Raw genomic sequence first — 27,075 nt, 5'->3', positions numbered from 1 at the left:
TGATCCCAATCGGAATAAAATGTAGATTATAAAACTCATTGTCTACTTTATCAATTATACTTCAAAGTTAGTCGGACATACACCGACAATTAATGAAGTGCCGTTTACCCGTTTTTATATTTCATTATTATGGATAACACTTCACGATAGTTTGTTCTACAATTCTTTACGGAATATTTAAAGGGAAATAAAAATACACTAATGTATCAGATTAACATGGATTTATTTAGTTCATCAAATGTGTTTCGTGAAGGTGCTGCGTACAAATCTACTAATACCTAACTCTGTGTTTACAAACATTATTTAATATTATTAACATAACATAGGTACCTATATCAGGTAGGTAGGTATAACACAGTGTATTTTATTTAATTTGAACATGAAGTGAAAATTGGGAACTATGGAAATACACTCAAAACTGTCTCGGATTACGAAAAGAAAGGTTTTCTACTCTACTTAAATCAACTGATTGTTCCATCAGCGATAACTGTATACAAACTCATCATCTGTAAGCCCACATGCTTGCAGCGCTAACGGCTTGTCGTCCGATTTGAACTGATCGTGTGTTGGTAGCGACGTGAATGACATCATGCCGATTGCGACCAACACACAATAAGGCAACGTTAACGCTGCAAGCATGTCAGCTTACTTGATCGTCAGTGGCTGACATTATACTTACTGTATACTAATATTTACTTTAACAATTATAGAAACTCAAATTTTCTAAGACAGTTTCCAATTTCCATGTATCCCATTTTCCAACCTTACTGCCATAATTAATTAAAACACACTTTTTCAATAAGCAAAAAGTTACATTAGCCTTTGACTATTGTAATATTATTACATGTTTTCTAGATACAATTTCAGAACGATAGTCAGCAAAAAACGGCAAAAAATAGAACCTACAATTAGCACCATAATACAATCGTACGAATGCATCACAAAACAAAACGACAAACAATAATTCTTTCATGAATACCTAATATCCATCAATAAATAATAAATCGTTACATCAATACAAAGAATCATAGAAAAAGTCAAAAATAAATCGATATTCATTTATTTTATTAAACAAAACCGCAGTCAGAAAATTTAAAAAACGTGTAAGACTTCATAACATTATTATTTTGTAGGGACTTAGTGAATAATTTTCAATGTTAAAGTCATCGTAACTGAGATAAAATTATGACTATTTTAAGCATTCTTTACACTACAATTTTATTTACAGAACCGTTAAAACTAGTAATAATCTCATTTATAGTATAAAATATTTACTTACTTATTTCTCAACGCTACCGAAGCTATAAATGCGCCATAAAGCTATATGGACACGGTTTATGATTTTATTAAGTTAAATGAGATTCTTATACAAATCATTATATAATTTTATGCAGCCTACATTTTACTACGTCTATTTGCCGATCATTGCTATAGACCCATATTAAGCAAATAACTAGTAACAGGTAAATCGTAATATATTGTAATGGACAGATATTTCAGGTCCTTTTTTACATTGAAAGAATATATTACGATCACGGAGTAAAAAATCTCATCAACATCAAGACAAGGGCAACATCGAGAAATATAAGTAAACAAACGCGTTAAAAACAATCAAATTTTAATAATACTTATGTACTATAATAATATAAAAATATAGTAATCTATATATACAGTGACAAAAATCCTTTTAAATTAAAAATAGTCTTATTCTATTTAGTAGCCAGCAGGCCAAAGCCTAAGAGACCACTGCGAGACCACTAGGCACCTACCAAGTTAAGTATTAGCACTAAAAAGGCAATAAAGGGCGTTTTCGAGTCTAGGGTGTAAAGACTTTTTCCATTAAGATCCAATACAAAGGTGGTATATCGTCAAGTCTTGCATTTGTCTTTCGGTAAGATAAAGATTAAAATTACATACCGTAAGAATTCATTTCGCGAATTGTAAAAGTGATAAATGCCGTTAATACTCGGAACCAATTGATCTACAATCCACACTAGATATAGAAAACTCGGCATGTTGCGAGATTCTTGACAAATTTATGCGGATAAATGTTAAAATCACACTGTGATTAAGTTAATAAAGCTCGCTCACAGGCGAAATATCAAAATCCACAATTATACGACAGTCATTAATGAAAAAAGCCGAGACCCCAAGGCGTTATCTCCTCTGGGGAGATTTACAGATGTTACTACTACTATAGATACATACGTTGTAAAGGTACCATACAATTTACATACCAGAATTATCCGCACGAAAAAGTCTCGTGTAAGGATATTGCACTAATTATCACAAGTTCGTTATTCAAGTGTAGAAAATTCAATGCAAAAGCATGATAATATACTTTGCCCCGAGGCAAATGTCCGCGTTAAATCACTGGGTTGGGGTCACTATCACTATCCATATGTGTCACTATGGGCACAGAAGTCTGACTGTGGTCACAGAAGAGGTACTGGGGGCACACCGGGCACTAGCGGCTCGGGCACACCCTGTAGAACACCTTGGTGATAGTGATGATGATGCATCATGCCGTTCATCATCTGTTGGTGATGTAACATGGTCGCGTGGTGCAGTTGCGCGTGCTGAAGCGACGCGTGGTCTCCCTTGTCTTTCATGACGACTTCCTCGCGTTTCTTCACTTGTTTCCGCTCCTTTGCGCGTCGGTTTTGGAACCATATTTTGACCTACGACAAAACAAAATGACATAAATCTAAATTAAACATTACAAACGACGCTTAAGTCTGTAGATATAATTTTATATTTCCTTTTATTTTATTATTATAATAAGTTTAGGTTAGGTTAGTTACTAGTCATTTAAATATAATTGTATTTAGTTAGTGTAAATAATTGTAAAATTTATCATTGCCAAGTGAATTAAATGATATACTTTTATTAAATCTGTAACATTACAAACTACTTAGCTGTCTAAATAGTTTCAGGGCTTTTTCTACTTAGACTTATGATTTACTTTAATTATAATTATTGATCCCATAAAATCATCAAATCGATCATCGAATCAGAGAGATCTTAATTTTAAGCACAGTCCTATGGAATATTGTCATACCAATCAATATTATTAATTAATTTAAGTCGAGATTTTCGCTAAGTTGGAGTGAAAAGGGAATGAACATTGATTATGTTTATAACAGGTGGAGAAGATTATACAAAACTCTAAGAAAACATTTTATTTCATTTTGCAATTTGACGTTTTTGAGATACTTATGACACATATGGATAAACACATGTTGTGATTAGTTATATACCTATACAAAAAATGTGCAATTCTGGCAATATTACATCATGGGTAACGTTATTTTTTTCAAGTCGTTTAAAATGCCGATCGTGTTGAAATTGTTGCAATTTCCACACATTTTCACACCGCGCTGCCGGTAATATAATTTACCTACGAATGCATTTATATCCTAATTCCTAAACGTCGTATTTTACAACAATGTTGTACTCGTAGTTGCAAAATACTTTGCAACAATGTTAAAGTTCAATGACTAGATGGGTAGATTTCACCTGCTACCTCTTTATATTACTTATCTACTTATTGTAGGTATATTAAATAGAAATTTCAATCCATACTTAATTATTTCAATTCTTAATACTAGGTATTATTATTACGAAATCACGAGTAATAATGTCTGTCACATGGTATCTAAACCACTGAACAGATTTTTAACCTCCGACGCAAAAAGAGAGGTTTCATAAGTTTGACGTGTCTGTCTGTCTGTCAGTCTGTCTGTGGCATCATGGCTTTTTTCATCAAAACATCAAAAGTTGTGGGGGGTGAAAGTGGGAAGAAAAACCGAAATTTTTGCAAATAATACTTGAGTGCGACCTCATATGAAAACGCACTGATAGAGAATATTGATGACTTAATCGAGAGTGGGAAATGGAAATCCGATTGTTCATGACCTCTGGGGGACCTCTTATTATAAAAATAAAATTTTAATTTTTTTACAATGAACTTTGCTTTTAGGAAGATAAAAATTCAAGGGAAAGAAATAGGGGTTAAAATATGTAAGTAGGTTATTTTTCAAGTTACCCTACCTATGCTTTTTTATGTAATTGGTAGGTACATAATAAACTATCTGATAAATACAAGTTATAAGTTGATTCAAGATTTTTTGAAAAGGGAGTGGATTTGTCTAAAAATATTAATTTAATAAGGGTTAGCCTTTTCATATTTACATTTATGGACACTGATTTCCTCAAAATAAATAATTTAAAAATTAATTTCAAAAAAAAATTCAGAGTTAGATTTATTTGCTCACCTGTCGTTCTGATAGTCCCAAGCTGACAGCCAGCTCTGCTTTTCGCCGGATGGTGATGTATCTGCTGTAGTGGAACTCCTTCTCCAGCTCTAGTCGCTGGTGGTCGCTGTAGACCACTCTGTATTTGTCTTTCGTGCGGGTTTTCCCTACAGTAATAGACAAATTTCGATAAGTATAAAGTTTTATAACACTATATATGTAATTTTGAGAGCTGTGATATGACTGGATATGACTCTGCCGCCGATTCCGGAGGTGTGTGGGTTCGAATCCGGCTCGGGGCTAGCACCTCCAACTTTTCAATTTAAGAATGTTTTTTCTTAAATTGCATTCAAATATGTTGCAATTGTGTGCATTTTAAGAAATTAAATATCACGTGTTTCAAATGGTGAAGGATAAACATCGTGAGGAAACCGGCATACCAGAGAATTTTCTTGATTCTCTCTGTGTGTTTGAAAGTCCGCCAATCCGCATTAGGCCAGTGTAGGTCGCGCCAAACTTCAAGTCCACTCTGAATAAAAGGCTAGGCAGTAAACGAAAATAATATATCCCACGGGGTCACACATTTATTAATATGTTTTCACTTATAGACGGGAAGATAGGAGTGTTATCAAAAGTTAAAATATTGTATAGGTCACGCCAAAGTTCAAAGCAAAGTCGCGTGTAGCCGTGCATTCGCGTGTTGCAATATTAGAACGGACTTGAAAATTGGCGAAACTTATAAATGTTTTATGATAAAAAGACGTATCTACGTTCAATTATTTGGGTAAGTTACGTATTATTAAGAGCGCGCAGATCGTCGGTACGAAATGGATAAAATTCGAAGCGCAAGCGAGACACCGAATTATGACTTTCACGTGAGTGAAAAGCACGGAGCGATTGACGCGCGACGCAAATTTTATGACGTGAGCGCCAAAACCATTTTTACCTAATTGGAATTAAATTAAACAACATAACGAAAAACAAAATGGCCATGTTCAAGATATATACCTAATTTTCTATACAAAACAAAAATTTAAGGAAATAAGTTTGCTTTTCCTGAGATTGAAAGCAAAATGTGAGCAAAACATGTATTTTTCAAAAAAATATACTATCGAGAAAAGTTTCACAAATTGTGTATTTTGTATAGTCATAACGAAGCTTACACTTTGAAATATCATGTACCCAAATATCAGGCTCGTAACTTTTCCAGAATCTGAGATCCAGAACCATTTGTAACCACCAAATTACATATTGCACACTCTTAAATATAACGAATATTTTTTTCAGTTGAAAAAATATATATTAGATATTATGCTCTTTTTACGAAGAGCGGTGGTCCAGGCGTGTGGTCCCCCACTGATCCCTCGGCTAAGCCCGAGTGCTCGGTCCCTCTAAACGTCGCCGCCCGGATTAGCGTTATCGAGCCGCGGTCTTCCCCTCTTATATAAACGTATTTACCGTCTTAAAGGAATACACAATACCTATACATACGTATTATGGACACAGATAGATGTTGTGTTGTGTATTCAAATGTTCCTGATTAAAACGTAGATACGTCTGATCTTTTTAGTACAAAAGATATTTACCATGTGTTTAAACATGACTATACAAATTTTTTTCACCTGCCAAAATATGTAAAGAAATCCAGGTTAATAAAATAATAATCTTTTTAACATAAAAATGGAACCGACTTCAAAGACTTATTTCAATTATTTTGATTTTAATACAAAATTATTTAACCATTTTCATAAAAATCTAATGGGACCAATCTGAAAGTATACTCTTTCAAACAAAAAAAGATTTGTTTTTAAATTGGTTAGTAAATTATACGCGTTGAATTGCTAACCTCATGCTTTTTTTGAAGTCCGTTTAAAATTTGTTAAAAAAAAAGAAAATTCCTTTTTAAAAATATAAGTAATAGCTTATTCTGACCTATTTTAGAAAATGGGAAGGGTATCCCAAAGAAAATATAAAATAACAAACACTTTATATTTTTAAGATTGAGTATCTAGGCCCTTAGAAACCTGATACCTCCCAAAGCCTCCAAACACTATGGCATATATGCATAGGTTTACAAATTTTCGTTTTACATTAACATTAATAAAATCAAGAATGTCTGACTACCACACGCTCATACTCTAAAATGGTGGTAACTACTAATGAACACTTTTTAAAAAAATATAGAAACTAAAATCTTGTAAAATGATGTCATTGGTGAGACTAGATTAATCAAATCTCCAAACAATGCTTAACATTTCCTTACAACGCTAACATTTTACTAATCCTAAGAATACGAATTCACTAAGTCACTCCTACGTAGTTATTTGAACTGATAAAATTAAGCAGGATGGTAGAATAAAAATTCACCATTATGTCAAAATGGTAATTTGTTATTTACACTTTTTATCTGTACCGTAGATTTCTCAACAGTAAAATTACTAAGATACCTACGTTATACGTAGATCTGTTGACATAACACTAAGACAGAGCTGAGGTGTCTGCATGTATACTCAGAGTGTGTAAATATTCCTTATCTTGGCATTAGGGACTTCATAAATTATGTTTGTCACTTGCGAGAGAATGAAACTAACATACTCGTACCTACATATAGACGAGTAGACACAATTAACGTATCTACTTTGATATTACAAGTAGATACGTTAAATTAATTAATATAGCCTCATTATAATTACTATAGGGTATTTAATTATAGCCACTTATAAGGCTCATTGACATAGACCTTTTGTAGATAGGTACCTACGTAAAAAAAAATTATCTATGTTTAGGTAACGTCATTTTATAACATTATATAAAATTATATTACTTTAAATAAACAGTCACGATTACTATCAAACCGTATCATTTCTACGTTTAGTTTTTACGATGAGTATTTCTATCTCCATACTGTAACAATACCTACGTAGATCGTAAGTACATATAATGAATTAGTTAGCACTTATAACATGAATTTTTCTATGCGAATAAAACGAGACTTAATAGCTCAACGGTAAGACGGTCGGACTCATCACCGAGGCGTTGTGGTTCGATCCCCGCCCCGTTGGTGTATTGTCGTACCCACTCCTAATACAGTCTTTCCCGACTATTTGGAGGGGAATGGGAATGTTGGTCAATAAATAAAATCCTATAGGCCTAAACCCTCCCCCCCCCCCCCTCTCATTCTGAGAGGAGACTCGAACTAAGCAGTGAGCCAAAAGTGGGTTGTGAATGATGATGATGATGATATAAAATTCGCCTATCTATCAAGTTCAATTTCAATAACACGTTATATTGTCTACCCCAGGCTGAGACACCAAGGTTAAAAGTCAACAACACCACGTTCCCTTAGTCTACATCGAAAAAACTGTAACAATATCGTGCATATAGATGCGAGGAGATAAACTCTTTAGAACGCACGAATGACAGAAAATTATAACTAAAATAAATTTCCTGTTAGAGATGCAAACAATGGAGAACTAGTAAGGCAAACAAATATGCTCTATCTATACGCGATGCAGTGTTTGATAGCAGTCGTTAATTTTCATAGCAAACAGTGGCCGGCAGTGCTAGTGCCGCCTGCCCTCACGCGTCGGCGCGCTTTTGTTATATATGCAGAGCTTACGATCATGTTATTAACGATATTATGATTTTTATATAGAGTTGTAAGAATTTCAAACTGGTATTTTAGCTTACCTTGAAATTTAAAATAATAGGTACAAGTCGTTGACTATTTAATTTAGACTATGGACCTGTTTCGCACCCAAATTCACCAACAAAAAAGTCTGTCGTTTTTGGAGAAGGACAAGGTAAACTCACTCATCGAAAATAAGATATTCTGTGTCCATACACTACACACAACATTAAATTTGACTCGCAATACGCACACGCGCAATTTTTACACAAACTAACAAACTCATCGCTTAGACTATCCACAGATAGACATAGAATATTCGATTACTTGATCGATTTTTTGCTCTTCCGTCAAAAGAATCGATTCTTTATAAAAATTGTTTTTATTACAAATTTAATAAAAATAAGGTAGAAAATAATTACAAATTAAACGTTACTCCATCTTTTACTAAACTACAAGTTTTTAGCCGTATTTATGCCATTCAAATACACAAACCGGCATTTTTGGGGACCTCTTTACAGGACGAAAACGATTACAATAATGTAACATCGATTCAATAGCAACAGTTTTTATAAACGCGTTAGATCATTGATTTTTGATCTTTGATTCAATAGCAACAGTTTTTATAAACGCGTTAGATCATTGATTTTTGATCTTTGCCAGAGGGGTAACGGTTATCGAGGCAGGTCCTGTTATTAATGGTCGAAGGTACAAGTAGTACCTACATATTGTTATTTTTATTGCAAACAGTGGCCGGCAGTGCTGCCTGCCCTCACGTCCTTTTGTTATTTATGCAGAGCTTACGATCATATTACTAACAAATATTGTGATTAAGTTTCATATTTTCAAACTTAATTTCGCTTACCCTAAAAAAATTCAATACTACTGGTAAATATCTTCTGGGAAGAAAAAGCAAATTAAAGGAGCGCTTGGGACGTCTTTCATAGTAGGCAAGTATATTACTTAATTTGAATTTAAATAGAAATAAAGACAGAGTAAAAAATATTATACCTAGATGTGAAAAAGTAATAACCAATGATGATGTTAGGACTTTTATAGTAACTGTCAATTTATTTATTAGTGATTCATTATCACCATGCAATCAAACTTAGGTACCTACTAAATAAAAACGCAGTAATAATATATATGAGACTGTAGGAGAAGCAATATGTAATCAACTGCAGTGTTAATAAAAAGTACTTACTACTTTAACTTTATTTACTATAAATTTATTTTTTTGTACGGATTGATATATGATTGTTTTAGCATCGTTAGTTATTCACTTTCACTTGTAACTAATCTAATGCAATTTATGTAAGAAAATCTTGGAATCTCAATTTGACCCACTACCCGGTCTTCGATTAGGATGAAATTTTGCACACGCTCTGAGTTCTGATGATAATACATGACTAGCTAAGAAACGTCATAAAAATCCAATATGGCGGCCTCCCCAAGATGGCGAACTGGCTGTTTGAAATCTACCCCCATGATATGGATTCAAATCAAAAGGTTTGCGGTCAGGAATTTGAAAAAAATAGTCACGTGATTAAATCCAATATTTGCAGTTTTTAAGTGCGTTGTAAAAGCGTATTTTTTTAATTTCTTAAACAACTTAAGGTTATTTTTAAGTAACACCTATAAACATTTTGTTCAGTAGGGTTTTGTCTATTCAATGCGCAAGTAGGTAAAGTTAGCTTTTTTTTCTGATTGTGTAGGTAAGTGCCGTAGGCTCCTTATGGGACCTCAGCGGCGTCACCGGGGGGTTTGGGCGAGCGCAGAAGCATCGCCTGATGGGGCCCGAAGGCAGAAGCTAAAGTAAAGTTAGCCCGTAACTCTGATTTCACCTGATGTTAAGTCTTCAGATTGAAGCGGGCTTACTTGGATATATTAGATTTACTTGGATTATTTAGAGTTTATTCTATGCCTCTGACGGTTCCTAAACGAGATCTTACTAAAACTATGTTTTCTGTGCCGAAACGCTAAATCGTATAACGGTAGGTACCTAGGTTTTTGCTGGTAGCAACTAGCCAAGTCCGACGTCTACCACAAAACCAATTATAGATAAGAATACCCTATAGAAATCGAACCAAGTGCCTCTCTGTTGAAAACCGCTGCATTGCGCCAAAGAGCTCAAAGATATTAAATCTAAGGTATTTATAGACCGCTTAAGACTCTCACAAAGCTATTCATTCGAGCTATCTACAATAGGTTAGATGACAAACTAGATATATGATGTAAGGACGGTTATCATAGTGGATTTTACGAAAAAAAAAATTGTTGTTTGTGGCGCGCAAACAGCGCGGGCGGGCGCGGCGAGCGAGAGGGTATAGCACTTTTAGTCAGTTGCTATCATAGACAAATACACCAGATAAACTGGCTGAGAACGGGATCTTAACCGCCATGCATGTTTTCATCTTAAATCAAAATCACCACAGTTCAGTGTATTAATTAACCAAAACAAATGAAACTAGGTACCAATAGAGCAAAAAATTACCAGAGAAGGGGGTCTATTGTAAATTATTTTACAATAGGTTTGCGGTAACGTTAAGACGGCTGGTAAATGTGGAACTATAGTCTGACAAGTTCCTTGATGACACTCCCTTGCGGGCGACGGGGGGGGAAAGACTACGCGGGTGTGAAATCGTGCAGGTGCATCAGTCGTTGGTTTTTCGTTAATCGCTACACGCCCCTCGGCCCGCCCGGCGGCGGGTCATCGGACGTTACGAACGAAGTTCCCAAACTATAGCTATTATACCCACGTGGAAAGAAAGATCAGGGAATATAGGGAATATCATTACCTAGACAGGTAGGTTTCAGGGTAATTCAAGACTAGTCACTAAGTTATAGAAGATCTAAGTCTTTACTAAGGCACTCGTAAGATAGTAAGCCATCACTATGCATAGGTACCCTAGTTAAAAACCTTGTGCACACGCCACTGCTAACTATATTACCGGATTAAGGTAACTTGATGCCCGTAGCAATATTCCTTTGTGGGCAACGCACCTATTTTAAAATCGCCTTAACTTTCGTGTGCTAATTTTTATTTCCCCTCTAGACGGGATGCCATAAGCAATTGGTTCAGTAGCTTATAGGCTAATTCAGGACTGGTCACTAATTAAAAAGCTAGGAGTACCAAGATCCCCAAGACTGGGATGGACTTGCCAATGCACAACTTTAAGCAATGTGTTAAACACCATTTACTTGTTCGAGTTTAATACACTATGGCTTAATGATAAAGGTGCTTGGAGGCCATTGGATCAGCTTCCACCTTCACACAGGAAGTAAAACTATAAGAAATTGTTATTAGTTGTAAATTATAATAAGTACTGTATGACTTTGTCATTTCAAAAGAGCAACTGTCGAGTTTCTTGCCGGTATCTTCTCAGCAGAACCTGCCTACCGAACCGGTGGTAGAATATTTACAAATAGTCAACTGACGTGTCAAAAGTGCTTGTAAACTGAACCTACTTGAAATAAATGAAATTTATATTTTGAATTTTTGACCAACAACCATAAAAAACAACTGATTGAAACTGGGCCTACTCAACGTTCTTCTGATTTCATTTGCACTCGTTCATGCATCGGTTCACACACAAAAACAATATGGTACCGAATTAGTAAATAATGAACCGCGCTACACTATCTGACGACAGGATTACACGTGTAGGTACAGTATCAACTATCAGTATCATACGATTGCTTGTCGAACATGGTGTTGGACGCGATTTGTTAAGGGAAACAATTAATAGACAAGTTATCGGTTACGCTAAACGCTTTGTCGGCGCCGAAATCCCCGCTTATATTAATGCACGATTATCGCGACTGGCCTCTGATAGCGGCGCCTTTGAGCGTGTTGATACAACACGGTATCGCCCGGTTACCTTCTTGTAAGCTTGTAATGCGGTTTTGATGGACGAGGGCGCGGCCGCTGCCATCTATCACGACGATAAACTCATTTCAAGACGATTCCGTGATAAGTTTTCGAGTGAGGCTGATCTTATTTTGATGTAATCTGCGAAGATGTGATTGCAGGTGTTGAAGCACCTCACTACTTGTTTGATAAACATGAAATTCTTACTTATCTATGACAAAATGTGACACACCTAGTATAATCCTTTAGTAGTAGTCTAATCCTTTTAGAAACTTTGTACCTTACTATATTTTCATAAAAGATTGTGAACCAACCAGATATCTTTATAATCTAGTCGAGAGAGATCAATTACGTTTTCACTGAAGGTTCGACTATTCAAGGATATATAAGAAGACCTTCTATCTAAGAATATCTCAAATGGTCTCTCCTACAAGATCAATTCACAAACACACGCATGTGCATTTAACTCATTACTAAAAAAACTATGATCTATCTCGGTATTGGGTACTTGATATAATATATAATTAACAACTAGCGGACCAGGTCAAGCTTCGCTTTGAATTATGTCTACTTTTTCCTTACCTACCCTACCTGAACCTCTACCCTATAACCTACAAATGCTCCATACAAAGTTCCACCCCCCATTTTAGGGAAGTGGGGGTGGAACAAGAGAAACTAATAAAGTCGCTCCGTTTTGCTATATAAGACGTTCAAACAAAAAAAGAGGCACACACTTTCACGTTTAAGTATAAGTAATATTATTAGTATGGATAGGTACCTACCTAAAATACCAACATACATAAATAGTCACACCTACGAGAGGTGGATACCGTTACCTACCTAAAGATAGAGCGATTCTGAAAACATCCCAAGGGAGAACAAGCCTACACGGGGAAAAGCTCAATAGAAGGGCGGGTCGTAAAGCGGCGGGCCGCTAACTTTATGTATTGCTTTACGTCCATTTAGGGCTTTAATCCGACCCGGCGGCGCCGATACGACTGTTAACTTGTACTTAGATCATGTATTATTAGCTTAACTAAAGTACTTATGATCGATAACTAATACTTGCATTATGATTATTTATTTTATCATTATTCTTTAAGTTATTTCAAGTTAGCCCTTGACTACAATCTTACCTGATGGTAGTGATGATGTAATCTAAGATGGAAGCGGACTAACTTGTTGGCAAGAGGGTGAAAATCCAACCCCTTTCGGTTTATACACGACATCGACAAGCTTAATCGCTTGGCGGTACGTCTTTGTCGGTAGGGTGGTAACTAGCCACGGCCAAAGAATTCCACCAGCCAAAAACCCATCTTAAACTTGCCTTGTAATATTAAAATCCATATAGATATAGGTATAACAACAATGGTTTGTTTGTTTAATGCTCTACTGATCGTTTTGAAATTTCGCATGGTCTTTGTCATAATAGGCAATAGTCTATTTTTCAACCAGACAGAGTGTTCCCAAGGGCCAAAAATGCTTGCAAGTACCTATTGTATGCGAAGAAAGTAGATGGAAGATGTCAAAGAGTGGACCAAGTTAACCTATATACAGCTGGAAAATTTTGCAAAAGACTGAAAGAGTTAAGAGAAAGAGTTTCTATTAGGTAGGTACACTCGTTTGAAACTGCGAGAAATAGCTTGTTGTAAATACTGATACAGGTAGGTCTACGTAAATACTACATAGGTATTTTAATTAATGCTTCAACGTATTTTCCTGTTGTTTATCCAAGGCTTTTGCTGTTTATTATTCAACCTATTACCTACTAGTACTTGGATGCTTTGTTCGCCGAGAACTTAGTGTCTGACCTCCGCAACCCGTTACTGATGAACACGCAGATCAAGTTAACACAGACAAGCGAAATAGTTATATTAATAAATAGGTATGTATATATCTGTGATACCTATAAACTATGCTTTAAATGTATTTAGAACCAATCTTTATAACCTATATGGAGGTAAGTATATAAAATCGAAAGTCACTCATAGCGAAATATCGAAAACAGCTAGATGTACAGGTGTTAGACAGTGAGATAGTTTAGTTAGTAGACGTCCGCTAACAAGGGATTTTGTGACAGTGCCGAATTATGGAGGAACTATAGGGTGAATGAAGCCGCGGGTGTACATTTACACAGAAATAAAGAGATTATTTTGTAAGACAAAAGTAAGATTTTAGTCCGTACGCAATGCGTGTCAGTAAAAACTGTAACGTTTAAGCGGGACATAACTAAAGATAGATAATTTGCATCTGATTGCAGTCATTGCAGGCAACTATATGAAGAAGACAAACTACATCAAGCCATCATGAAAGTCAGCAATCAATGTCAATACCTATATATCTATGCATACGCTTACCTTCATCCAGTGTTTACATATTTCGTACATACCCGCACGTTGGTACTTACCAATGTGAATTCAATTATTTATTTATTCGTTACTTCCATGCATGTAAACAGGTACTTACTTGCCTACCTACTATACAATATGTAAGCTGCATTAATTTTACCTAACTAGCACATTTATGTAGCTATATAAGGTACCTATCTAGCATTGCTAATAAAGTATTTTTTCCAAGCGGATCTATCGCGGACTGCACTCTCCACGGCGGTGACGACAGATCGACAGCCTACATCTCCGTTTCAATGGACCGCCTCCATATTGCCATATTAGGTAGGTAGGTAGGTACTAGTGGACGCCCGCGACTTTGTCCGCGTGAAACTTGATGTAAATGGAAGTTTACCCCTATTTCATCGTTTAGGAGGGAATTTTAATTTCTTGAATCACATTACATTTCGTATTTTTCTCATGATTTATGGGCATATTTTTATAACTGTAACTCCAAAAACGAAGGACTTTCCATACAAACTTTCAACTCCTATTTCATCCCTTTATAACAACTTTATTTTATAACAACTTTATTGCACAAAACAGAAAATAACAATAGAACACATACATTTTTGGGCAAAAGGCGACCTTATCACTAATAGTGATCTCTTCCAGGCCTTTTGATTTTTCCCTTTTTGATTTTATTCCTTAACTATTATCTCAAAAAGCGCTAAGTTTAAATTGAATTCATTCAGTAGTTTCAGCGTGATGCCCGGTTAACAAAAAATACGGACAGACAGACAAAATATCGAAAAAAATATTTTTGACTTCAGTATCGATTGTATAATGCCCTCCAACAAAAATTTCCTGTTAGTTAAAGTTAGTTAGTTAATTAAAAATGTGACATGTTAGTTTTTTTATAATTTTTTTTATAAGTATAAAATATAGATAGATATATTATATAGACATAGATAGTTAGGTACCTTACCTGCGTCAATTAAAATCATATGCAATAGGATTGCCGCATCGGTGACGACAATTACTTGATAAACAATTAATCAATCACCAAGATGTTAGAAATTGAACGTTTTATTATTATCAAGCAAGATCACCTTACGCAAATCTATAAACCAAACAACAGAGATGGATGGTAGTTGACAGGCCATTAATTATACAAGTTTACAAATTAGAGACAGTCGGCAATATGACGCCCGCCGAGACAAAATGGACGTTCAGACAACGATTAGTTACGAACTGACAAAATAACAATCAACAGCCTCCTACTGAATCGTAAAAGAACTGTTTATTTAGAGAATGGAAGAATGTATTAGGATAATATGCATTTCTTTGGTAATAAAGAGGAAAGCAGTCTGGAGTATTGCTGGTGAAGTAGGCGCAGTGACTAAATCTAGGTTCTCTAGTAATAAATATCTAGGGTAAAATACCTATTAGTTTACCTAGTTAACTAAATGAGTATATTAATATTAGGTAAGTTAACTAGGCCGGGTCCGCAATTACTGACGTAACATAGCGTGTCGCGAAACGGGTGGCAATGGGCAGGCCTCGTAGTTCGAAGAGGCGATGGACGTTGGAGTCCCAAGGTGCTGGAATGGTGACCCCGCACCGAAAAGCCCATGGTCGACCTCCTACAAGGTAGACCGAGGACATCAAGCGGGTTGCAGGGAGCCGCTGGATGCTGGCAGCTTGAGACCGTTTTTTTTGGAATTTCATGCAAGAGGTCAGTGGACGTACATCGGCTGATGATGATGATGAAGTTACCCGGGCCTAGTCTGTCTGCTACGCTTTGTTATTTGTAATAATCTAGGTAAGTTAGGTTTTCCTTATTTTACTTAATTATTACCTTGGACCTACTAATCACTTGATTTATACGTCTGCGTAAAAACTTATAAAAAGTAATAATTTGGTAGCTGGGCGTTCCGAAACCACCACCACATGAGACATTTGTTAAAAAAAAAATTTAAACACGAAAACTCCCCGCAGCGCAGCCACCGCAAACAAAAAAAGACTTTCAACACTCTATTACAATTTCTATTCGAAATAAATGGATATTGAAATGTTTGTAAAGAAGGCGTTGACTCCCATATTTCCGCTTCGATGGACCTTTAGATACGATCTGGACAGTCACGCTCCTATGGTGGGATTGGTGAATGAATATCGACAAATGGAGAATTATTTCCACGAACGTCCCTTTTTGTGCAAACAAAATAAGATAGATAGTGACAGGAAGGTTCGATGTTTACATAAAAAGGCATTGTTAGTATGGTTAAAGTAGATGCCTACAAAGACACTGATAAACATGACATTGTTATTGATATAACGTAATGCATTGTGTTCTGTAGAAGTATTGAATAGTGGAGCCGTGTGTAATGACGAGCCAGATAAAGTGTGATTAGTTAGGTGTTGTACAAACAAACTCGCAGATAAAAGCTTTCACTGAAAAGTTACGCAAAACCTATCACGGCGATGTAGGGTACCTACCTAGTTATAAACATGACCATATTCATATATATATATATATATATATATATATATATATATATATATATATATATATATATATATCTATAGTCAATATTCATCTATTTCAATTAGGAACAAGCACTTTCAAAACGTATGTATGTATCTATTCAAAAGTTCTAATGGCAATATCTATACTAATATTATAAAGCTGAAGAGTTTGTTGGTTTGTTTGTTTGTTGGTTTGATTGAACGCGCTAATCTCAGGAACTACTGGTCCGATTTAAAAAATTCTTTTAGTGTTAGATAGCCCATTTATCGAGGAAGGCTATAGGCTATATATTATCCCCGTATTTCTACGGGAACAGGTACCACGCGGATGAAACCGCGCGGCGTCAGCTAGTTATACATAAAATTATGGCCCGCAGGGCAATATTATTTAGGTAGGAATCAAAAACATATTATAAATGAAATATTGTTTATGTATGTACGTACCTACCTAACTACTAAGACTTTTTTAAAGTTAGTCAAAGTAGTAAAAGTACCCTTAGTAGGTACCTAGGTACCTACCAAGCTACTTACGAGTATCTCCCAGATACAATTTCATAAAAATCTACCAAGTAGGTAATTTTTAATTTTCGTTCATGAAAATATTCAACTAAAGCTTAATTAGGTAGGTACTCGATGTAGAATGTTTATCAACAAACAAAATAAAAATGAAGGCAATGTATTCTGTGATGCAGTTAGAAAACGTATGTCATTTCATACCCAATTTATTTAAAATTAGGTATGTAGGTAAGTATTGTTTTTTATAAAATGTTCAATCTAGTTGTTCTTATTAATCTTATTGAAACTTTTTAAATTGTCCATTATTATTAAAATGTTTATAAGGTGTTTTACACCACTTTAATAGAGATTTATACTCCCACATTTAATTTGTTTATTGATAAACACATCGAGATCGGCTTCAGTATAAGTACTAAGTAGATACCTACTCGTGCAAACACCGTTCACTAAATAAAGACAATAGAAGTACAATTACAATTGAGAGCGGCAAAGTTGGCAAAGATTTAAGTTTTCAGTCCCCGGGGCGCCGTTGCCGATGATTGTCGCCGGGAGCGGCGGGTAGCTCCGGGGCGAAGGATTAATTGCTCTCTCCATGCATCGAGTCCCAGGGCTCCCGTTACCAGAACATTTCGGTAAGCGCAAAATAACATCAAGTAATGTTATGCCCGATGATAATTGCCTCTGACAATAATTCTTGCGGGATACCCACAAATGTTTTAAAATTTAAAACACAGTAGAAGTTCCTTATCGCTTCCTTTATTCACGTTTTCACTATTTAAAAAATTGCGTCCCAAATCCTATATTCGCGGCTAAATATTTCGTTATTCGCGGATCTGACTAACGAAACTGACGTAAAATCTGCAATCTTGCCGAAATTGCGAATGGATGGTTTAAGAATGCCACTGCTTAAAATCACTCTGAATGATTGAAAGAAGCTTTTAAAAAAATATCAAGCAAAAAAAAAAATTCAAAATTCTTAACATCATTGTCTAAGACTGAAGATAATAGTTAAACTTAAATTAATTGTTTTTTCTTAATATATTTGTTTTTTATTTTGTCACCCAAGAACGTATCCCAAAGAATTCCATATAAAATACCATTCCATATTCACGGTTTCTGTATTCGCGACACATTTAGAGAACGTATCTCACGCAAATAATGAGCTTTTACTGTATTTATTTATTTATTTTATTCGGAAGCCAACGTTTTATACAAAAAAAAACTTATGAATTAAACATAACATGCATTAAAATGTAATATGCTACATTGTACACCCCACTTACAGGCTAACTCAACATGCATTTATTTTAATACAATTCTTAATTTACCATTAAAAAAAAAGAAACAAAAAACTAAATCTACCTACCACTAAAAATAAAAAAAAAAGAAACTAAAAGAAAGAAAGAAAAAAAATGTAATTACAACAATAATAATGGGAATTAACAATAAGAAATTACATTTAAAACAAAAACAGAATGCATTTAAAGTACATTATTCATCAACATATGTTTTTTAACTTTACTTTTAAAAGAATTAGAACCACTATTGAAAATATCCAGATTTGCCATTTTAAAAATATTATTATACGATCTCACTATTCTTTCAATAGGAGCATTTCTCCCCAGATTAGTTTTTGTGATTCTTGGCCTAAAAGTTAGTTTATTTTGAATGTGAGATCTAGCATTTTTGTTCGGCACAGCAAGTTTTACCCTATTCAGCAACTCCGAGTTGTCTATTTTAAAATTAACAATTTTGTGCAAAAAACAAAGGTCTATTAAATCTCTACGGTTAGATAGTGAAGCCGTTTTATAAAATTTTAAGAGATCATTATACTTGGTTCTTTCCTTCAATATTTTATCTTTAAATGCTAAATGTCGTAAAAACTTTTTTTGTACTCTTTCAATTCTATCCTTATGTACTTGATAATATGGATTCCATGCTACTGAACAGTATTCAAGTCTACTTCTGATCATTGTATTAAATAAGGCTAATTTTGTTGATGAATTTTTAAATTCTTTTGTATTTCTAATAATAAAACCTAATAACGTATTGCAACGAGAAAGGATTTTATAATTTAACCAATGTGTATTAAGTGGCAGGGAGCTGCTGGATGCTGGGAGTTCGAGACCGTGGTGTTTGGAATTCTATACAAGAGACTTAGGTATGTCCAGCTGTGCACGTTCATAGACTGATCTTGATGATGATGATGGATGATGATGAAACCAATGTATGTTCTTGAATCATTTCACCGCAGCTAGTTGCCTCAACTGGTGACAGAGGGGCTGGCTCATTTTTTGCGCAAAGAATCAGCCTGGCTGTCCAGTGCGGAAATGCAGCCAGTATTCTTGCCACAACATTCCACGTGGACATGATTTGTATAGTTATTAGGACAAAGGTGCATGGAGGCCATTGGATCAGCTTCCACCTTCACACAGGAAATAAAACTATAAGAAATTGTAATTTAATTGTTATCAAATGTAAATTGTAATACTGTATGACTTTTTCAAAAGAGCAACTGTTGAGTTTCTTGCCGGTATCTTCTCAGCAGAACCTGCCTTCCGAACCGGTGGTAGAATCTTTACAAATAGTCAACTGACGTGTCAAAAGTGCTTGTAAACTGAGCCTACTTGAAATAAATGAATTTTGAATTTGAATTTTGATATAAAAAAGTACCTAGGTATATATAAAAGTGGGTATGAGTATTTTGTGATTTCGAAAACGTGTGGTAGATACGTTTCAGTTATATTATTGGAGGGAAGAATTTCGCGAGTGTCTACTATAGTAATAAATAATACTGTCTTATCGTTTGTTTTTACTTATCTTCTGATATCACTTAAAAGAAGGTTGAGCCTTCACGATTTAAAAAGGAAACCACTTCTAAGTAGATAGTAGTCAGGTACCTAGATAATACCTAGTGTTATCATCTAGTCTCCATATCCTTTTAAACCGGAATAATCTTTTTGCAAAAAAAAATAGATATAGTATGTGGCACACTTCGAGTCCGCTCTGAACTGACATTGCAACACGCTGGACTGCGCAGCTACTAAGCCGAGGTCCGAGTCTCAGAGGAGACGCCCTTAGAGTGTCGTTCCGCCCATCTACTCTGCTTCTGCCTTCGGGCCCCATCAGGCAATGCTTCTGCGCTCGCCCAAACCCCCCGGTGACGCCGCTGAGGACCCTTATGGAGCCTACGGCACTTACACAATCAGAAAAAAGCAGCTACGAGAAATATTCACCCGGCTGCTCGGACCAATTACCTGTGGACTTGTATCGCACTCAAGTTCACCTACAAAATTGTCTGTAGTTTTTTGAGGGGCACTAGGTAAACTCACACATCGAAATGTTGAACAACAATAAATGCCTATATCATGTGCACAAATATAAGAGGTAACTAGATGTATAAAGTGTCAATTCTTTGTATTGAAACCAGCGTACCCAGGGGCGTGGCCTAAATGGCTGTTTATTATTTAGTGAAAAATAAAATATGTCACCTTTAGAGTTGAATATTATTTATTCCTTTTGTCACAGAACAAAACAAGACTGCTAGTACATGCGCGGACACGCTTGCGTTGTTCCGCACACCCGAGTGTACGCGGGCCCTTGCTACTTCTATTGACAGACTAAGCTAACGCTTTTAGCGTTGTCTGTTCTGTGATCATGTGTCCATAACACACTATAAATTTATCTTTAAAACAATGAAATATCGATTCTATAGCCGCATAGATCGTGATCATATTAAATCTACTTTTGAGAGAGGAGTAACGTCTAGCGAGACAGGTCATACGGGAATTGGTCTGAGCCCGGCTGGGATACGATTTCGATTAGGTACTGTGCAACCATACCGACACCTCGTGTATGGTAGCGCAGATTTCAGACAGGAAGCGGTCTCGAAATTTTGGCGCTGTCTACCTAAACCTGTTTTATGATTTTATACAAGTTCCTACAATACATATTTAATTAAATGCATCTAGGTTGTAGACAAAGGTAAATAAATGTTAACATTTGTATCATTTGCCTACCGAGTAAATCTATAAATTTACAATAATCTAATAAAATGATAATCTAATAAATCTAAATTTACAATGATCCAAGTTATTACTAAACCGACCTCAATCACGAAATACATATAACCTGAATGTCTAGATAGGTATATTAATTACTCAGGTAGGTATGAACCTACCTTTTGTTGTTAGGTATTTAGAAAACTTAGGTAGACCGCGAATGGTGGATAATTGGTGAGGAACCGAAGACGCAGTCAAAATGGCAAACTTTGCAGCACCGTCGCAATGTCGCATGTCTACCTGTTTTTTTACCGTAGGTATATACTTTAAAGAATGTACTCAGAAACTCCACTATCTTGTTCCTGCTTCTCCCATAAAACGTTACACCACAGCGAGACGCCGTAAAAGGCGGCATCCCTACATCGTTGACATCCAGACGACTCGCACCAAACGTTTCGCTTCAACGTTTCATAATCGGACTTCTAAAGTTTAGATCCCCCTTCCAGCATCAGTGCTTTCCTACCATGCCAACCTACAATCTAAACACCTTCAAGGCTTGCTTGCTTTCTAGGCAAGCGCGGTCCATCATCGACTTAATCAGGCATAATTGTAGTCAAGCGCAGGCCTATATTGACCATAAAAAGGTCCTTCTAAACAAGTTATCTGTATGTACTGGGTACCTTAGGCACAGTAATCGCTTGAATAACGCAACATCAGCACCGCGTGGTTTACGTTTCGTAAAGTTCAAACTTATGAGAATTCGTTGTCTGTGGTTAGGTATGTCATGGTCTGGGACATGAAGGACTTTCTTTTTCGATAGATGTAGAAATGCGCAAACAGTCTTCTTTGGGATGACCGACAACTTTCTAAAAATGTTTTGTTCAAAAGTTGTCTTACCTACCAAGAAATTATTGGGAAATCAAGATCGCGATGGAGCTGTGGCTTATTTTTGACAAGAAATGGGAAAGGGTATAATAGGGTTACCTTAAAAGTGACTTAGACATTTTCCCGTGATAAGTAAGAAACAAAAATACCAAAGACGGATAGGTACACCGCATTTACTGCCTTCTGTGGGCGGCTGATTAGACGGGACATTACAGGTTAAGTAGGTTTTAGATATCTAATATTTCATTAATACCTAAGTAATCTAAACCGTTAAGTCCAAACTAACCTTGTGATTAAGACAAACAAAACCACGATCGATCTAAATTCAACTATCTTCAACAACGAACACGACATAAGCTTACAGTATTAAACACAAAGATCAATCTTTATTTAATCCGTTAATTTTCGATAAAAACCACAGTAGCACGTACCTATAAGCAACCCGCCGCTAGATATTAATTTCAATTAAAGCTAATTTCGACATTATCTACATAATACAAAGTACGTGATGACTATCGTAAGTATGACCTACCTATTTATTAATGAAAACAATAGATAGGTAGGTACCAGAGGTGATGGTTCCTAACAATCCTATTCCTATCGGGTTACCTTTTAAAAATCCACGAGTTTAACGGACCTAGACTAAAATCACATGAACGAAAATAGCTATAGGTTTATTATATATTTATGATATGTCTTAAAGTATTTTTCACCATTCAACTAAGTTTTATAAGAAATCCTTAATTTTTATTAATTATTATCGATATATTTCAGACCCATAATCTAAGTACCTACTATGCGAAATTACCCTATTTGCATCACAATTTTTGGTTTTTCGTTATTGTAAAGTATTTAATGCGTTTTGATAATAGAAATAGGTACGATATAATTAAAGGTACTTACTTAGGTAAGTATAAGTAGATAGATACATCATACATGGTAAAATCGTAAGGACTTGTTAATTTTCACGACATTGTCTATCTATTTACTTATACTTGCTAGGGTGAGGTTGTCATTAATGGACCACTTAATTTCGCTGTAATTTGTTTACTTACGGCTCATTAAATTTTATTTTAAATTTAATATTTGCTTTAATCATATTTGCTCAGAAACAAAACTTCGGGAGAATTACGTACAAAAGAAAATTGACTGAAAAACATGATGTCCGAATTAACTTCAAGTATTTTATATTGAACAATTTGCTAAAAGTGTGTACCAATATTTACCTAGATATACATACATATATGTAGGTAGATATTGGTACACACTTTTTAAATTATTTAAATATTTTATTAAAATCAATGCTATCATTTTTACAATAAATAAAGAATTTTGTTTATCTATGTACCTACCTATGCCTATTAATAATATTTTGGGAATTGGAGAGCTTAAGTATCCAGGTACCTACCGGTAAGTAGGTAAGTTTTACAAGTAGGTATAATTATAATATTTCTAGGTCAAAGTATGGGTAAGCATTTATTAACAAGCAATTGTTTGGTAATAATTAACAAAAATTGCCACATTGCTTTTTATATAAGACGCACTAGGTTTATATAGGTAAGTGTACCATGATGTCTATATAGGAAGACAAGTGGTTAAATAGAGATCGTTTATCTGTAAGTAGGTATTATACTCTTAAAATAGTAGGTAGGTATATACATACCTATTATCTTTAGTCTGTGCCTGTGTTAAGTGTGTTTAGTGCTTAAATCAATTTTTGGACATTTTATTTGAAGTACCTACCTAGCTAGGAGCTTTTAAATTACCGTTAAGTTACATGTGTACCTATTTGATGTTATGTAGGTAATGTGTTATGTAAGGTACCTATTTCACTGACCAAATTAATTTAGGGAATAAAAGAAGAGCTTTGGGGCTGAAGAACAATAACATTCGATTCCAGAATCAGTCTTACTTATGCAAAATATAAGAATTTAAAATGATACATATGTATAATCAAATCAAATCAAAATTCTTTTATTTAGTTTACAAGCACTTTTGAAAGGTCAGGTATATGTCAAAATTTAATTTAATCTAATGGTTACCACCATTAGACGTAGTATTAGTATAACAGTAGTCAGGTACCTAATAATATTAAACTTAAGATAATGGTGATAATAATCATTCGAAAACTTAAAATTAAAGTTACGAGGGTTCCAAACGCGCCTTGGTCCGAGAAGAGCCCACAACAAACTCAGCCAAGGTTTATTTTTTTGTTTACCACTATTTTACAAACTTATTTAAAACTAAGCACACAGTCGTATAATACAGTTTAACACCAAGCTTTTTTATCATTTATATACTCACTAACACTATAATAAGACTTTACTAAAAGCTTGCGTTTAATATATATATATATACCTACCTATTATATTTTAGGTTTGCTTAGCGATAGGGTGTTTTTAGACGTGTCCTACAATTCATGGTTCTTATATGAACCTACCTGAAAACTTCACACCTAAAAAGGTTATTATTTCACCTAAAAAAATTCACACCTAGTCACAAATAAACTAATATACTAATATTGGTATAGAAAATAGTAAATTTGGGAAAAGTACAGATACTCGATTTCTACTCTTTTATTATAGTAATAGATAGATAGATAGATAGATAGATTGACTTTTAGGAAGATAGCTGACACTATTGGCATCTCAACAGCAATTGGCAAACATCACATAATCGCCTTGGCCTTGGCCTTGAATATTAGTAGAATAATATAGAATTTGACACTACGCGAGGTTCATCTTGCACTATTGGTATATCTCATTAAACTATGAGTTACAATAAAACTTGCGCTGATGGATACAGAATACCAAGTAAAACAAAATCATAATGACAGCATCGACCTTAGAGTCTTTCACATAAATCAACCTATTTTATGTCTAACCATTAAAATTGGAATCTAGTTAACTAGATACCTACATAAGCCTTGTTAACAGCTTTAAGCTCAATCAAAATACAAATTTTATGTAGCACAACAATCAATTTAGAGACAAAGAAATCTTCACCGCGGAATATTACTTGTCTACCTACCAAAGGCCGACAAATTGCAATTGGTCTCGCAAACCTCGTCTCGTCTGCTCGCTGACCTTCCTCAAGCCGGTCGCGGCACGAATCTAAATGATTACATACCTACCTTAAAAAAAAACGTAAGTTCAACGATTCTACACCAAAATACCTACTATATGTGTATGTGAGGTAGATTCAACTTCTCACGTATTTTTAATAAGTAAGGAGTGTTTTTAGATGTTATTAATTTAAAAGTAATACAGGACCATTCACCGATGGTAGCTATCGTGCGCAAGTTGGTCGTGGTGGCTTCAACTTTTGTACAAGCTGTATAACTTTTATATCGAGATATTTTCAAAAGCAAAAGGCGTAAAGTCTTAATAATAGGCCGCCATATTGGATGTGTAATGACGTCATTACACATCCAATATGGCGGACTAGTTAAGAAACGTTTCTTAACTAGTCATGTATTGTCATCAGAATTTGCAAAATTACATCCTAATCGAAGACCAGGAAGTAAGTCAAATTAAGATTCCAATATTTTCTTATATACATAGTTACAAGAGATTAGGGAGGCAGTCATATTGGATTTGTAATGACGTTTATTAGCTTGTCATGTATTGTCATCAGAACTCAGAGAGTGTGCAAAATTTTATCCTAATCGAAGACCGGAAAATGGGTCAAATTAACATTCCAAGATATGATTTTCTTACATAAATAGTTACAAGTGAAGCTTATATAAGCGTGAAATGGTTCCACAGTGACAGCATTTATGTGAGAGGAACCAACGCGTGTTGGTATCTTAAATTAGTTAAATTTTTGATTTCAGTAATATTGGTTTACTTTTTTATTTTTATGTTAAGTCATAATATAGATTGTACAGCATTCCGTTCAATTGTAATAAGGTTTTGTAAATTAGATAGGTTAAAATTATCTATAATAGATAGATCCAATGATAATTTTATACTATAAATCGGTTAGGTCCCTACAAAATCATGGCAAAAAGTGGTCCGAATAATAAGCTACAATACTAAGCGCACGCATGCACAGTTTTGTCTATAATTCCATTATATATTTATGGATATATAGTTTTTATACTTCCTGAACACACAACTCGACATAGTAGACGATATTTAGGTATTATTTCTTTAAATTAAGTTCGTTGTAGACCACAACCAACATCGAGTTGACTGTAAATGTCCTCTTTTGAGCGCCTCATTTTTCATGCACTAGTAACACATCTAACAGTATTTAATATAGATCTATAATAGTTACATTATAGATGTTTTATTTTCACGAGGTGGCAGGTAAAAAAAGCAAGATTGTGGTCCGATTTGAATAGAATATTACCAATTTTTCATTTCGATGAATGGTTACTAGGTTTAGTAATATATATATATATATATATATATAAAGTTTGTATCTGATAACATTTTATCCCCTTGCCATGTTAGGACCACGTCTAAGATTGAAAGTTACAGGGTTTTTTTTTGTATAATTCATTGATTTATACCGGTTTGTTATTCTGTGTCACGCAATTAATTGTAAAATAATATCCCAAGTAGTTATTTTATCAAACAAACCTAAAGTTAGGTAAAATAGTCAAACCAATAAAATATATAACACTTTTTAAAAATGTCACAACCAGCCCCGGTCTCCTCTAGCCAATTACATAAACACATAATTGCGAACGTGAGTTTGTTTGTTTTTAAATAAATAACCAACCAATATGAAATTTTTGATACTGTTGCATCACAAAATAATATGGTACCTATTTATAGGTGTTGATATAGTCTTTAGATGAAATTTTAATATGTAGGTACCTGCCTGAGGTAAGTGCTCGCTCGCGGTCCTTAAAAGTGCCAGAGACCGCGAGCAAAATATCATCAAAATAGGCAAATCATTTATATTCAAAGATATACCTACCTATAGTTTGCCTACAATTTTGACTTGGTAGGTACTAAATAAACCTGCTTTAGGAATCTACTTATTTGGACGTTCTACATTAAGATATAGATATCTACCTTAGTGTTGAGCATGTTTATTATCCCTTCAC

General features: G+C 34.8%; 1 protein-coding gene across 2 annotated transcripts in view; it reads right to left on the bottom strand.

Annotated features, from left to right (window-relative positions):
- Window positions 1–204: 204 nt before the first annotated feature.
- The window catches only part of LOC112055412 (homeobox protein CDX-1), a 29,966-nt gene continuing 3,095 nt past the window's right edge, over window positions 205–27,075 (bottom strand). The window contains exons 2-3 of one of the 2 annotated variants that reach the window (XM_052882110.1): window positions 4,278–4,427; window positions 205–2,681 (exon numbers count right to left, since the gene is read on the bottom strand). In XM_052882110.1, the coding sequence (XP_052738070.1) occupies window positions 2,436–2,681; window positions 4,278–4,427 (396 nt within the window). In that variant the 3' untranslated portion in view covers window positions 205–2,435. The remainder of the gene's footprint in view (window positions 2,682–4,277; window positions 4,428–27,075) is intronic. The other variant, XM_024095504.2, reaches the window with a different exon arrangement.

This window comes from Bicyclus anynana, chromosome 6, assembly GCF_947172395.1.
Source record: "Bicyclus anynana chromosome 6, ilBicAnyn1.1, whole genome shotgun sequence".
Lineage (NCBI taxonomy): Eukaryota > Metazoa > Arthropoda > Insecta > Lepidoptera > Nymphalidae > Bicyclus > Bicyclus anynana.
This window is presented reverse-complemented; position numbering and strand designations above follow the sequence as displayed.